Raw genomic sequence first — 15,380 nt, 5'->3', positions numbered from 1 at the left:
ACACGCACGGGGCGGTGAGGAAGGGGGTGTAAAAATCCTAACAGTAAAGGACATCGCACCCCCTTTCTGCAGGGGCCCGAGCTGCCCGAAGCTTTGACAATCACAATATTGACTCACGTATATTTAGCTAGACTACAACACATAATACAAGTGTTGTGATAATAATATGCAAATACCTTTGCAGTACTTTATGATACGATTAACCATTTTGCGTCAACATTTTACATTTCAATTTAAAATCTGGCAACCCTCTAGGTCGCAGTGTAATGACGACGATGGCTCCATAGAAATACGTTGCAAAATCAATCTAACAATCAATAACGTAGATGAAATTCATCTAAACGGGCTATACTGAAGATTAAACGGTAATTGAACTTCAGGAGGATTCGTTTTTCTACTGTAGAGGGCTAGTCTGCTGTTGATAGAGCGAGTCTGCAGCTTGTTCTTGTACATGTTCTGCATAGCCGTAGCATTGAGTTTTGCGACAAAAACAGAAAGATGGACCTAATTGGAAAACCAAGAAGCAAATCCGTCGTGTGGATGTACTTTGGCTTCAGAGCAGACGAAAATGGGTTTCCCCTCAGATCAGACGAAGTCATTTGTCGTTTATGTCGCAAGATTGTGCTTGCAAAAGGAGGGAATACAACTAACCTGAGAAGTCATCTGAAACGGCGCCATCGTGCAGAAGTAGCTAATACACCGTTCTCTGCCTCGCTGGGAATTGGACCGGAAACTCAAGGTATTTGAATGAAAGGACTTTAGATACCTCAGGTAATTAAACTGATATGCTTTTGTCAACAAGGTCTTCATTTATTATGAACAATGTGTTGAAAATATCAAAGACCCCAAATTAACTATAGCCTATGCTCAATTTTACATGCACAACTGGCTGCATCAGCTTGCAATTGAATGGGAACAAAGATGGATGGAGCGGGTGCAGACAAGATTTGGATCAATAGTAAGGGATCAATAGTAGATAGTCAGAATTGCATGCACAAAGATAACAGCTGATTTATAAAAGAGCCATTACAAAAGAAACAGGAACACAAGTTTGTAATACTGTAAAAGGCTTGAGTTGTAAGATTTGTGTAATTGTGTAAATGGCTTTATATAAAACTTCTTTGTGTGTTTTTTAGGTCTTGAACAAAGCCACGAGGAGCTGATCCATGAGCTTCAGTCTTTAAGTGCCCAAGCTGATACAAACCAGAACTATGTGCCAGATGCTGTGCTTCCTCCTGGAGATCCCTGGATCCATGGTGGACCATCCCGAGCTGCATTATCCCTGCCCTCCTGCCTGTGCCTCTCAGAATACTCAAGAGCACACCTGTCCAGTCCCTCATCTGAGAGCTACACCAGAGACATGAAGGTGTATGCCAGGTGTCAACTGCAACTCGGAACAATGTTTGGACCCTACATGGGTGAACTAAGCAAAGGACATCTTCCAGACAATCTCACATATGCATGGGCTGTAAGTATACAGTATTCAGTAAAGGGGTAGTTACTAGGCAGAATTGCAATATTAAGTTGAATTGTGATTTGACCCTCTGATAATCAGCTGCCAATTTGGATTTCTTGTCATTTATTGATTCAGTAAATTTATTTTTAAAGCAGGTCTATACACATTTATACAGAGATGCCTGCTGTCTATTGTCTACTTTTCCCCACCCTCTCCTCCTATTGGCCAACTTCCATCGTGCTTTAAATGAGTGACTCAGATTTAACCAATCAGTGTCTGGACTCACATAAGCAGATTATATTATCTCTTAAAAGGTAAATCTATTAAACTAACAATCTAAATAGTGAGCTAGACTTGTGATATCAATTTTTGGCCATATCTCCCACCTCTAATCCAATCACACACCGGTAATCAGGTACAAAAATCTGTTATTATGTTGTTATTATGTTTTTATTTGTATTTATTCAGTGTGTTTATGTTGCACTTTTTCACCGAATCAAGTTCCTAGTTTGTGAACTGTGTTCACAGACTATGGCAATAAAAGTCTTCTGATTCTGATTCTGATTCTGATTATAAATGTGCATAATTTCTTTTGCTTCCATTTTTAGATCAGGGATGAAACGTCTTTCATATTTGTTGATGGCTCAGACCCAAACAAATCCAACTGGATGAGGTGGGTATTACCTTTCCAGCATTTCATTTGCTTAATTTCTTTATGTTTATTTACTTTCCACTTTTTTCAGGTTTGTGACATTCACCAGCTGTGAGGATGAACAAAATCTGACAGTCTTCCAGTTTTTCCGTAAAATCTATTATAAAGTGTCCCAGCCAATCTCAGAAGGGGATGAGCTCAAAGTCTGGGTTGGTAGAGATTACGCCTCTCTGATGGGTCTTGAACACACTGGTGAAAATATGAAGTGTCAAGTTGGAGACAAGGAGTCATTTTTGCGCCCTCTACAGGACATCCAGTTCTCTGCACTTCCAGAACCCAGCAGCTCCTCGCTTTGGTCTGATCACAGCCAGTCTCAAAGTCCTATGCCAATAATCAGTGAAGTGACGAGCATCAATACTGGTGGAAGTATTGAACATAGTTCCCCTGCAGCACCATCGTCCTCCCTGGGGTACTTCCCACATCCTTACGAAAACAAGTACCACTTTTTGCCGGGTACAGAAAGACTAGTGAGTAACCCTGATCACCCCCACCCCCCGACATCTGGTGACGGTAGCTTGTGGTACTTCTTTGGGTTTGAGCCTGATCACACCGGACGCCCACTGGACAGGTCGACAGCAATATGTAAACTCTGTGGAGATCTCGTTGGCTGTGGCAACGGGGGAGTTTATGAAATAAAGAGTCACATGATGGTCAAACATCACATCAAACCACGAGAGAGCACCAGTACTAGCAGTCTGCGGCCAAGTACAGGTACGATCACGTTTCTTTCCCTTTGGTACTAAATAGGCATCTGTATGCGCAACGCGTTGCGCAATACATAGGTCCTCTGGCCCGGGGGAAGGGGGCGCGCTGGTGGCTCTTGTGCACGTTGTAAATTCTTCGGTGCAGTGTGTCGGCAGGAGCGAGTAGGCCTATACATACTAAACACACTTAACGTGTTTCATGTAGTTATTTGATCGGGTAAAATCGCCGCGCTGCTTATTTTTTGGCACGTGGACCATTTTTAAACTTAGAGTTTTTTATTGTTGTGTGGCCCTGTGCGGTAAACACATGGCGAAGGTTGAGCCGAAGGATGAGCCGATTGAGTTGCTGCTCTCCCCGCAGCGCCACAGGTCGAAAGTTTGGAAATATTTCGGTTTTTTAGTGAACAATGATGGGCAACTGGATAAGACGCATGCACTGTGTCTCATTTGTAATCAATCCCTGAAGTACGCTTGCAGCAGCACATCTAACCTTATGGATCATCTCAGGCGAAAACATGACGTTCAACCAGGCAACTCTTCTCTGCCACCGATATTCCCGGACATAGTTAAATGTATTTCAAAGAATCCCACCGCCTCCACCTCTAAGACCTCGAATCAATTGGATTCAACTCGGGGCAAGAACCCCGCGCGCGACGCGCAAGGTATGACTATTTTACACATCGGTCAACTTAAAAAGGCAAAAGCCTCTTACAAACACACACAATATAAACTGTGTTAAAAATGTTAACTTGGGCAAACAGTTGACAGTTTTGTTAGGCTTTTTTTTCACGGAACATTGTTTTTATGCATGAGACACGTGCATGTTGAAAAAACATCGTTGCAATTTAACAGAGTATATGCTAGACGCACTTGTTTCATTTATTTCAGAAAGCTACTCAAGGGTTCAAACTACTGAGCCGCTCAATCCACCACTATCCCAATGTTTTTGACTCTGGTCCAGTATTTTCGATGTACCTAGTTGAATTGCTTTGTCGTGGTCCTTCCTGTTGGAGACACATAATGGCGAAGAGTCGATCGAGCTAATGTCACCGCAGCATTTCAAGTCGAAATCTTGGAAAAAAAAAAGATTAGCCCATCTTATTGGGCTATATCGAGTGAAACCCCATTTACCAGTGGGCATTATTTTTGAATGTGTTGAACAGTTAGAAAAGTCCTGAATTTTAAATGTTTCTAAGTTGTGTCCATGGAGATGTATTTTGCTTTTTATTGTAAAAGAATTGTCCACACTGTTCCATTAAACTTTGTGACGTTACAGGCTATATATGTAGAGAATGCATGTTTTTAGTGAATTTAATTAAGTTTAATATCATACTGTAGAAAGCGATAATATCTCCATGGAAAGTAAAATAAGCCAATTGGAACTAACAAAATGGTTTTACTTCTAATGTGTGTTTTTGTTTTGTTTTGTTACAGTTCAGCGTGCTGCTGTCCTACCACCTACACCAGCATCCTCGCTCAATTTGACGGACAACATTCTGTATTTCCTGATTATGGATCTCCAGCCTCCTTCTTTAGTACGAGGAAAAGGTTTTCAACATTTAATCAACACTCTTCTCCCCCACAAACTTGATCTGCCCTCAAAAACCAAGCTGGACTACTTGCTCAAAGACTTGCATGCCAAAGGAAAAACAAATATAGCACAGATGCTCCGAATCAAGGCAGACACTATGGATCACACGGCTCCATTAGAGACTGAACGAAACAGGCGCAAAAAAGACGTCCCGCATTTAGTCAACTTCAGCGTAGATGTTTGGTTTCATACGTGGCAGGGCAACACAGAGATGTACCTTTCTCTCTGGGTCCACTACATAGATGCAAACTTCAACAATCACAATCGCGCCTTGGCATCTCAGAAACTCTCCAAATCTGGATTGAACCTAAAAGCAGTGGAGTCCCAAATTAGAACCATGGCAGAAGATTGGGGCATATCACAAGCTAATCTGACCGTGTTGGGAGGAGAAGGGTGGAACGATATTCGAGCAGTCCCAATGATGAGCAATAATTCTGGGGAAGCAAGCGGGAGCAACACACATCCAAATTCAACTACATTTTTGGAACGAGATGATTCAACATCACCAGTGGAACAAGAAAACAGTGTGGAAAACCAAACTATTGAGGGTCTACCATCTGTCCCATGCTTTTTCACAGCAGTGCAAAGCTGTATTGATGAATTAATTTCAATGAATGCTATTTCCAAAGTCCTGAGCAAATTTAAAAATATTCTGGCTGGACTTTTTGTGGAGCCAATTCAAACTGGAGCCAACAGTGAAACCTTTGCTGATCATCTGTTGCAAGGAATGACCAATGAAGAGCAAGTGGAAGTGAAAATATGGGTCCATAGCCGACCAACATGGAATAAGGTCTATCTACTACTAAACACACTACTAAAACATAAAGCCCTACTGCGGGATATTCTAAATAAGCTTAGAGAAGATACAAATTCTGAATCATCTGCCAATTCAACAGCAAATAGCCAGTATCTACGCACTGAATGGAAAGTTGTTGAGGATTTGTGTCTTGTCCTAAAACCTCTGGATGTGGCGTGTCAGACTTTGGCCAAAGAGGAGTTCCCACGCTTGTCGCTGATTAAACCCATTCTCACGGGCCTGCTCACCCGCCATCTTGTGACCCGTCCTGGAGACTCACCCATCCTAAAAGAAGCCAAGACAATGATGAGGTACAACCTGAGCCACTGGTATGACACTCCCACTGTCAACAGGGTCCTCAACGTTGCCTGTGCCCTGGACCCCCAGTTTCATGGACTTGGGTTCATGTCTGAAAAGGTGAGTGCATATACAGTTTTATAGTATCAAGGCTTTTGCCTACTTTAATAATTTATGTGTTGGTCATTAGGGCTGGGAATCATAGGGTCCCTCACAATTACAATAATGTGGCAATACATGCAATAATTGATAAATGTTATGATATTTTATGATTCATAATCAATATTGAATGAAAACATTACCGGTATGTATCACAATATATAGATATATTGGCACAACTCTATTTGTTATAACCATTGGAATAAGTTGTGTAAAACCAGAAGATATTTATGGAATCATGTAGGTGAAAATTAGTGTTGCTTTAGTTACTGAAAGTTAAGTTATCTGGAAACCCATTTTACAGTATATTGTATGATATGACATTATTTTCATGCCTATTTTTCAGGAGCAGAGTGACACATTTCAGTGGCTGAAAAATGAGGCTGTTAGGATTTCAAATGACGGCCAAAATAAAACTCGTTTAAGGAAACCACACCAACAGAACAAGAGAAGCCCCTCCCCCTCAACACCCGAGGAGTCCAGGCGAAGGAGCAAGCGACTCAAGGACTGTCAGCCAATCAACTTTCGTGACATTGACGACTCTGAGGGGAGCGATATCGATCCCAACGACAGTGAATGGGTGGAGCCTCCACCTGAAGATGGGCTGTCCGGGATGGAGTTTTTACTTGGAGACTTGTACAGCACCGGAAATAGGAGCAAGCAGAAGTCTGTGGAGGAGTCTGTAGAGTTGGAAATTAACGTTTTCCGGTCGGATAATGGGGCGTCTCCAGGTGTGGAGCCTCTGCAGTGGTGGAGGAGCAAAACAATGCAGCTGCCCCTACTGGCCGCGGTGGCACAGGCCTATCTCGCAGCCCCAGCAGTAGCCGGGAACGTGACACAGGGATATTTACAAGAAGGAACGGGAACATCAAAAGGAAAAAGGTCCAACATCCCTCCAGAGAATTTGGATGCAATTTTGTTTCTACATCACAACAACATACACAAAACTAAACTTAAACTGTATTAATCTGTGTTTATACTTGCCTTTTTATGGAGATTTATGTACTTGGCCTTAACTGTGTATCTTTTTACTATTCACTTATATCACTTTATGTTGTAGTTATTTGATACTTCTTTTTGATGGTTGTAGAAGTTGACCATAAGGTTAATCCGATTGAATGTATTACAAATCAGACATTTAAGCACTGATTGTTGCCCAATTTGTATTAGACACTCATAATACAGAATTGGATTTGGTATGTCATGTCAGTCATGTTGCATCAATATAATACTGTTGTCAGCACTGTGTCTTTGCTTTCTTTTTACCCCATTTTTTTAAGTCAGCAAATCAAAGAACTAAAAACAATACTGCAACTTTTTATGTTGAAATTGCATCACCAGGAACAAGGCATCTCAATATAAAATGTAAGTTCACTTTAAAAAAAAAAAAATCAAATTTTGGAATAAAATGATTTAAAATGTAGCCTCCGCTAAAACTGTGTCTTGATCAACTTCAGCTTGGTCTGTCTTCTTTTGTGCTGATCTTCTGCACTGAAAGTAGACGTTGATGGGGTGAATGAAAGTCAGTAGAGTGAGGATGGTCAGAGCAATGTTGACCTGGAATATACAAAATTACTGTATTAGATATTGCATCTCAAAAATGTGTAGTTTATTACTGTCTAGTTACTCACATAAAGTGGCTCTCCACCTAAAATCCCTTTGACCAAAGCAAAGCATGGATACTGCAGTAAGGACACGATCGCGGACAATGACATCACTAGTCCATACAGCTTCCCAAAGTGGCAGGCTGGAAATCTAAAAAAAAACTTGAGGTGTTAGTGTTAATATGAGCCATGCTTATAATCATGCTAACCACTACATAGAATTAAAAATAAGCTACCATTAAGAAATTATATTGTTTTAGTTTTATATATGTCTATTAGTATACTGTGTCAAGTGAGATTCCTGTGTTCTTTTACTGCACATGTCCTGTTCTTGACAATTTTTATATGTGTAACAGGTTCTGGGCCTGTTTGGCAGATTAAATGTTGAGGTAAAACACAGAACTGAAGTTTCTCTTTGCCTCGCCTCTGCCATATTTATTAATACAATCATGTATTTTCAGCGTTTCAGTTTTTACAGTTGATTCTTATTCCACAGTCATGCAATAAAACATCATGCACAGTAAACATTTCAATTTGACATTCCTGTTTACTGCTTAGCTTTATTTGCACAGTTTCAGTCTAACTATTTATTCCATAGTTTCATGTTTTTAACCAAAATACCTTTTATCTACTTTTTATACTCATAGCTGGACTGCTTTTTTACATACAATTTTAGTCTGCCATCTCTAGCATCACGGCTCATGAATTGCATGGTAATAACCCATGTACTGACTGGCATTTTGGCTTTGTTTTAGGACTTAAGGTTTATTCTCACTGTATGCACGCATGCACTTAGACTTTACATAATTACAGTTATAAACAATGTCAGAGCACTATGAATCCTCATTTTACAAAAATTAATACACAATAAACTAAAAATGATGGCCTATCTTCATGTTTTCACATGGCTCAAGCTTGACAAAAATACAGTATTTACCAACTGATTTACATCTAATTAATGAATTAATCTTAGCAACCTATAGATGGCATTTGTTTCCTAATGAGCCTCTAGTATGAGTAGAATAAATGTGGTATTGTTTAAGAAAAAAATTATTTAGGGATTGCTATATGATAAGCACCAGTTCAAAACAATGTATATCTTTTAGTGGTCAAGGGTAAGTCCATTCAACATGGAGCCTGTAATCACAAAACTGAAAAAAATGCATCTCTTTTTTAGGACAATTTTGTCATTTTGCATATCTCCAAAATAATTATTGCGATACATCCTTCACCTCTAACTCATACAGTACAAGTCAATTGTATGCACCAGGTAACGCAGGTGACTTACGCTATACTGATAAAGGCGGCATTTCCCCCGTAGAGGAAGGACCGGTTGAGGACTTGCAGAGCAAATGTGAGGTACTGCAGCGGGAGGACAGGGACAGAGGCACAGACTGAGAAGCACAAACACTGAAGAGCCGTGAGGAACAGGGAGAGCACAGAGGAACGCAGGTCCGCCTCCTGCTCAGTCTCACCTGAGTCAACACAACTGGGGTTAGAAGCAAATATGCCACACAGGAGTTTATTGGTGAGTCCTACTGTTTCTTATCATGTATCTATTTATATGGTTCTTAATTTGACCTATGCCAGTAAAAGATATACCGGGTGTCCTTAAAGTCTCTTTACAATTAAAAAAAATGTAACCACAAAGGCAATTGATAAGATATATTAATTATATTTGTTCTATTGTACTCTGGTTATAAAAAAAATAAAAATAAATAATCACATTGCATTTGTATATGTCAGCCATCCTGCTGATTAAAGAGGCATCCTTTTCAATGAATGCCTAAGAAATTGTTACTCCTCAAGAGAAGGCACAATGTGTATTATGGTTTGCTGAGACAAAATCGGATATGCAGACTAAATGTAACTGCAGAACAAATCATGGAAGAAATCCACCATCACGTCTGTCAATTCATCCATGCCACAAGAAATTTATGGAGACGGGACAGTGTTAGATAAAAAGAGAAGTGGGTGACCAAGAACATCCAAGGAACATCTTTCTATGGGGCTATGTTAAAGACATTGTGTCTTGAACAAAGATACAGGACATTACTGAAAAGCAAAAGAAAACAAATGCAATTGCGACCACTGATAAGGCTATTCTACAGCCAACATGACAAGAAATCGAGTGCTGTCTTGATGTACTTCGCGCGACTAATGGTGCCCATATACAGGTGTATAAAATGATGTTAAAACACAACAGAGTACAATAGAACAAGTCTGATTAAGATACCTTATCAATTGCCTTTGTAATATTTTTTCAATTGTAAAGAGACTTTATGGACACCCTGCATTTTACATAAAGGTGTATTGTAAACGCAGCTCAGATGGTAAGTTGTCCTGTAACTGAAGAGCTGGTAGGTCAAATCCAACTAGAACGTCAATGTGCCTTTGAGTAAGACCTTGGACTTCTTCATTCATTTGTGTGATTTAATTATTGTAAATTTGTCCTCTGCTTTTCATCCATCCTTCAGTGATGCTGAGGCAACCTGTCAGATGCAGTCTACAGTGCAGTTCTTGGGCTCAATTGTTCTGACTACCTATTTGGAGATTTATTCTTTTTGTTGATTGGTGAAGTTGGGCTACAATGAAAAGCTTTAATTCATTAGTTTACATAACCCAAAACATGCATAGTTGACTTGTCATACAGCTAAGTACTCATGACCATAGATGCGCAGCTAATGCCTGAAGATGGGCTGTGCTCCTACTACATTTTGTACACATGCACTTTTTGAAGGTTGGGTCAGATACAGAGAACCAATGAGGACAAATAAAATCTATAAATACATAAGACGCACTGATATTATAGTATTTTACCAGGAGCTAGAGGCTTCCCCTTGTTCCTGTCCATGATGAGGCCGTTCCAGGGAGCACACAGCACCCCGCAGAGCTGCGTCATGGCAAATGCATTGGTGTATTTACTCACTGCAAAAAACAAACCAACAGACACATTTAGTGTCACTGCACAATGCCACCAGTTCCATGACTTATTAAGGGAAGACAGTTTTTTTTTTTAATTAGTTACCTAAACCCGGGTCATTGTTGGCCAGTCGACTTATCATGGGGTTAAGTGTTCCAATGAAGAGGTAGTGTCTGAGCTGCATGACAGATAACCACAGCAGGTGCCAGAAGAAAACCCAGGATAAAACACAACTTTGGAAACTCCGAGCTGAAATAAATATGAAAAAGAAATGTCAGAAGTAGAAAGGGATATTTTGTTAAGACTTACTGCACATCTGGAGAGGACTGCTCAAATAAAACATAAGTAACCTTGTTGTGGGAATGTGCTGTCTGCTTCATACTCCTTTTTAGATGTGTCTTCTGTAATCTGCTCAGACTTTTCAACATTGTAAGAATTCGCCTTTCCCCAAGTCAAGTTCCTGAAAAGCACGGTCAAGATGAGGGTAGTGACACACTTTGGTTTTCAAAAGTTAAAAACGGCCTTTAAGTGAGTACAGTATTTTTAATGAGATACAGTATGATATGAATTATTAGTATTACTTTATGTTTAATCAATAGAAAGGAGAATCAAATAAACATATCAGTTCTTTTTCTAATTTTGATGTTTTTCTAGGTGTACTGTAGCCTGCAGTGACTTGTTGTGTGCAACAACATGGTATAGATTTTATGCCAGATGCCTTTCTTTATGCCATTGTTGGTTGATTCAGTAGCTCATAATGAATTTGAAATATTTAAAGCCTTTTTGCTGTTTATTTTATATTGACTCACCCATAGGTGTACAGCTCTGGTAAAGGGTAGGGGATGTGAGATCTGGGCATCAATAAAAAGGTTCTTGTGAGGTGAAGGATGCTGCATAGAGACAAAGCTAGAAAGGAGGTGCGTAGGGAGACTCCTTGTTCATATAAAATCTGAAAAAATAAATAAAAAAACATATTTTATATATATATATATATATATATATATATATATATATATATATATATATATATATATATATATATATATATATATATATATATATATATATATATATATATATATATATATATATATATATATATATATATATATATATATATATATACATACATACATACATATACACACACACACACACACACACACACACACAAAATGCATATTTGTAATGAGAACCTTCTAAGAGACATAGCATTAAGACCAATAACTGGTTAAGTAAGCTTTACAAGCATATGTACTGCACAAATGCTTTCGTGTCTATACTGGTCAATATCTATAAGTGCATAGTGTAGTTTACATAAGTAGTGATAATGTCAGATCAGAGTATTTTTAAAATTATGTTACCTTAAAAATCAGAAAAACAGCGGATGAGGAGTCGAATGCACCATTGTACAAAGTGATGATAGTGGAGCGATGACCAGCAAACAGGTTACCCACCTACAAGCACATTAAAATGGCATTACGATATTAATGCATTTACAATAAATTATAATTAGAATAAAACAATTTTGTACCAAATATCACTGCAAGGACTAAGTACATAGTTCTAGTTCTAGTTCTTCCATAACAATACAAATAAAGATTTATGCTAAAGAAAGCCATAACGTCGCCCACTCCTAGTCACCTGCATGTTTGTCATGAGCAGCAGAATCCCCCCTACACCAATGCAGGACATGGCCAGGAAAAGCATCTCGGAAAGTGCTTTGTGAAAAGAGGACATAATTTTATTTATGAGCTATAACAGCAAGCAGTTTGCATTTTGTGTACTTGAATAAGTATGATGTGCAAATTCGAATGAGAGACAATGCATGTATAAAAAATAGAGAAACTGCAGTAATACACTTACCAGCACTAGAGAATGCCACAAGCAGAGTGCCAGTTGTATACAAAAATCTGTAGCAAAACAAAGGACCTAGTTTAGAGTAGGCCGCATTGACTGATTAGATTACTCATAGCTACTCATGTGTTGAAATAATTGATGACATATTCAATATTAAATTCCTATCCTCTTTTGGACTTAATGGACTCTAAATAGACTCAAACACATGTGTTTTATCACAGTGTCATTACTGAATAAAAATGTGGGCACTCATCCATCCAACAATATTTCTGATTGGACAAAATGCTTTTTAAAATTTATTGAATGGAGTAGAAAATATTTCCCAAATTTAAAAGAAACAAAATGCAGGTAAAGGTTAACTGAGTAACATATTATAAACCTGGCCCACTAACCTCTTTTACCAGTGTGACTTCACACTAATAACCATATCTGGTTTTCTGTGTCCACAACTATCAATATATACAAATGTTACAAATCAGCTTTTCTTAGAATTAGTCAAACAAAAACACTTTGAGGATCAGGAAGAAATACATACTGGAATGAATCCACTGTTTTATCTTCTTCAGGGTTACAATATATTTTAGACATTTTCTTTCATACTTATATTTTATATGTGATTAAATATAGCCTAAAATGTAGTCAGCCATGCTTAAAATCACCTAAAATATGTATTAAGAGTTTGCATGACTCTAGTGTTTTAATGTTATGCATTTGGAGATGTTTTCTAAAAACAAATTCTGATTTCTAAGCAACAGTATCTGCACACGGGGTCAGATGGGGTCATGCAAAATTCTAATGTGTAATTGTTGTAGCCCTAGTATGACATTTCCCAAATGTATTTCTGGAACTTTCAAAAATAACTATTACATTTTATGAATAAAATAAGGTCACACTCACATTCCCAGAAGTCTGGTTACTGTTGTACCAAAGCGGTCAAAAATATATCCATTTGTGAAGGTCATGAAGTTATTGAGGAAAGATGCAATGGTAAACACCAAGGCGAACTGCTCATCCTGTCGACTACAGTCTGAAAAATTGATACAACTTAAAACAAATACAAACAAGTATACTGTAGAAGTGCTGATGCCAAAAAGAGACATTGTGATGATATATAGACTATATTTTCAATTATCTACAATATAAATGGCAATGAATTACCAGCTCTCTTTTGAATGTAAAAGATATTGCAGTCTGCATGAGTTCCTCAAAATAACCATTCAAACAAGCTGGGACCCTCACTCACAGCATTTAAATAATAATACGCTAGTTTGTAGTTAAACTGACCCCTGTTTGGAAAATATAAGTAAAATCATGATATTGTGTTTTAAATTGTAACTTGTTATAGTAATGGTCCAAATTTTCATCATTCTAAAAACAATGGGTAGAATTTAAACCAAGGCTGCAAAAAAGACAACATTTAGGACCAAACAATCACCGAATTGTGACATCTGATTATTACAAATTGTGTTGTTAGTTGCCAGTTGTATATTTTAAGATCTGAAAAGAGTTTTACCTGGAACCAATGAAGTGCTGTTCTGACCCCCTTCACAGTATTGATAAAAGTATCCATCATCTTTGAGCACAAACACCAAAGAGGCCCATCCAAAAAGTACTCCAGCAAAACACAGGCATTCCACCATCCCAGAGGCCAGGGTGAACAAGTAACGTGGCTTTGTACCTCCATCAGATCCCATCATGGTCTCCTGGTCTGCTTCAAATTTTAGTAATGGTCAGATTTTAGTTTTGTCTTGTAATTGTATAGTCCCTAGTGTATAATATATGGTGCATCTCACAATCGGACTAGAACTAAACTCAAATTAGATAAAGTTGAAGAAAGATCCGTCTAAAGCGTGGCTAATATTTTCTGTTCTAGATAATAACCCTTGTTACTTTGGCCTATGCTATCTGAAAGTGTAGCCTATTCTTCTGCTCTTTAAATTGTTGTGTGCACTTAACTATATACTTGAGAGGCTGATAGAAGAAAAAAAAAAACATCCTTCAGAAATATCTACAGTTCTCCAAAATGAAGTGGGTCTGGTAGAAAGTCAAACAGGTCAAGTAGGTTTACAAAATCAAAAGTGTCGACATACAGCCTGCAAATGAATAGATAAATATAATAGACTAGTGACCCTGAGTGACCCTTATGTGAGAGTGGGCTGATTATTCAAAAGCTGTTGTGTAGCTTTATATGAGTCATTATTGCCAGGTGAGAGGACTATGCCGTGTGAAGTCCCACATGGACGGCAGGCGGTGCAGCCGTTACTCTAATCCAGATTATTCCTAATCTACATTGACACATGGCACAATGTGGACGCGCAGCCAAGTGCAGCTGCCCCAGAAACATTCAAAAAATGATACGTATTTATTTATTTGCACACATCTTCATGTTTTAATTTGGGGATTAAAAAACGGTTGAAGCAAATTTCTGAGGGAAATTGTGGGCTAAAAAACATTTGATTTGACGCTCTCTATAGAATATTTTTTTATATCCTGTATGGCTCATTTTACACAGCCTATTAGCACTTTTACTTTATGCATAACCGTCAGATTAGCACAATTTCCTCAAACCGTTAACATTAAATGATGTGAGCATAATCTCTAAACCTAGACTGAAAAACAAACAATTACCTCAACTTCACAATAACGTAAATAAACGCAGTATGTACAATAAGAGCTACTCACCAAGTTCACAAACTTCTCCGCATTTGACGAGTTGATAGAAACATAAAGAGGCGCAGAGATGCGCATCGTCACGTGTCTCTGTCCCTCTGCGCTGTGGGACAGTCTAATCTGTGGGCTACAGGTGGGCAGGGCGCAGGGGAACACACGTTCGTATATAAATATCCAGGACAGTTATTCATTTGTCTGTGGTTGTAATTCTAGCTGATAGAGGCTGTACAGTGTGTAATACTTAAAATAACTGGTTATTACCCTATTGGTGATGTGCGCTTTAGCGTTAAACAAATATATGTTAGTAGGCTCAGTGACAAGAAAGAGTAAGCATTTTTTTCTTTTCCCAATTAACTAGCCCATATTACATAAAAACAAACTTTGCACCTGAGATTACAATTTGGAATAAAAAAAATAAAATAAAATAAATAAATAAATAAAAAAAATCCTACAGCATTCCTCTCACAATCCTCAATCCTACTGGATATTTTAATCCTGTTGGACAATATCAGAATCCTATTGGATATTTATCATCCTATATATTTATTTGTAAGTAAGAATTATTTTAAACATTATTTAGACCATCCAGACAGTTTTATATACCTATT

General features: G+C 38.2%; 2 protein-coding genes across 2 annotated transcripts; one reads left to right on the top strand and one right to left on the bottom strand.

The window, feature by feature from the left end:
* The first annotated feature begins 242 nt into the window (after positions 1 to 242).
* Positions 243 to 7,136, top strand: LOC117375436 (uncharacterized). Its single transcript, XM_033971732.2, has 6 exons — positions 243 to 739; positions 1,137 to 1,468; positions 2,065 to 2,129; positions 2,200 to 2,879; positions 4,307 to 5,676; positions 6,062 to 7,136. The coding sequence occupies exons 1-6, from the start codon at positions 499 to 501 to the stop codon at positions 6,680 to 6,682; spliced, it is 3,309 nt and encodes a 1,102-aa protein (XP_033827623.1). The 5' UTR covers positions 243 to 498; the 3' UTR covers positions 6,683 to 7,136.
* slc43a3a (solute carrier family 43 member 3a) lies at positions 7,017 to 14,866 on the bottom strand. Its single transcript, XM_033992022.2, has 13 exons — positions 14,785 to 14,866; positions 13,616 to 13,813; positions 13,000 to 13,129; positions 12,109 to 12,155; positions 11,887 to 11,963; positions 11,607 to 11,699; positions 11,052 to 11,191; positions 10,593 to 10,702; positions 10,348 to 10,491; positions 10,140 to 10,247; positions 8,608 to 8,794; positions 7,347 to 7,470; positions 7,017 to 7,272 (listed from the first exon to the last, which is right to left on the bottom strand). The coding sequence occupies exons 2-13, from the start codon at positions 13,797 to 13,799 to the stop codon at positions 7,129 to 7,131; spliced, it is 1,488 nt and encodes a 495-aa protein (XP_033847913.2). The 5' UTR covers positions 13,800 to 13,813; positions 14,785 to 14,866; the 3' UTR covers positions 7,017 to 7,128.
* Between the last annotated feature and the right edge of the window lie 514 nt (positions 14,867 to 15,380).

The sequence above is a fragment of the Periophthalmus magnuspinnatus genome, chromosome 1 (genome assembly GCF_009829125.3).
Source record: "Periophthalmus magnuspinnatus isolate fPerMag1 chromosome 1, fPerMag1.2.pri, whole genome shotgun sequence".
Taxonomy (NCBI): Eukaryota; Metazoa; Chordata; class Actinopteri; order Gobiiformes; family Gobiidae; genus Periophthalmus; species Periophthalmus magnuspinnatus.
This window is presented reverse-complemented; position numbering and strand designations above follow the sequence as displayed.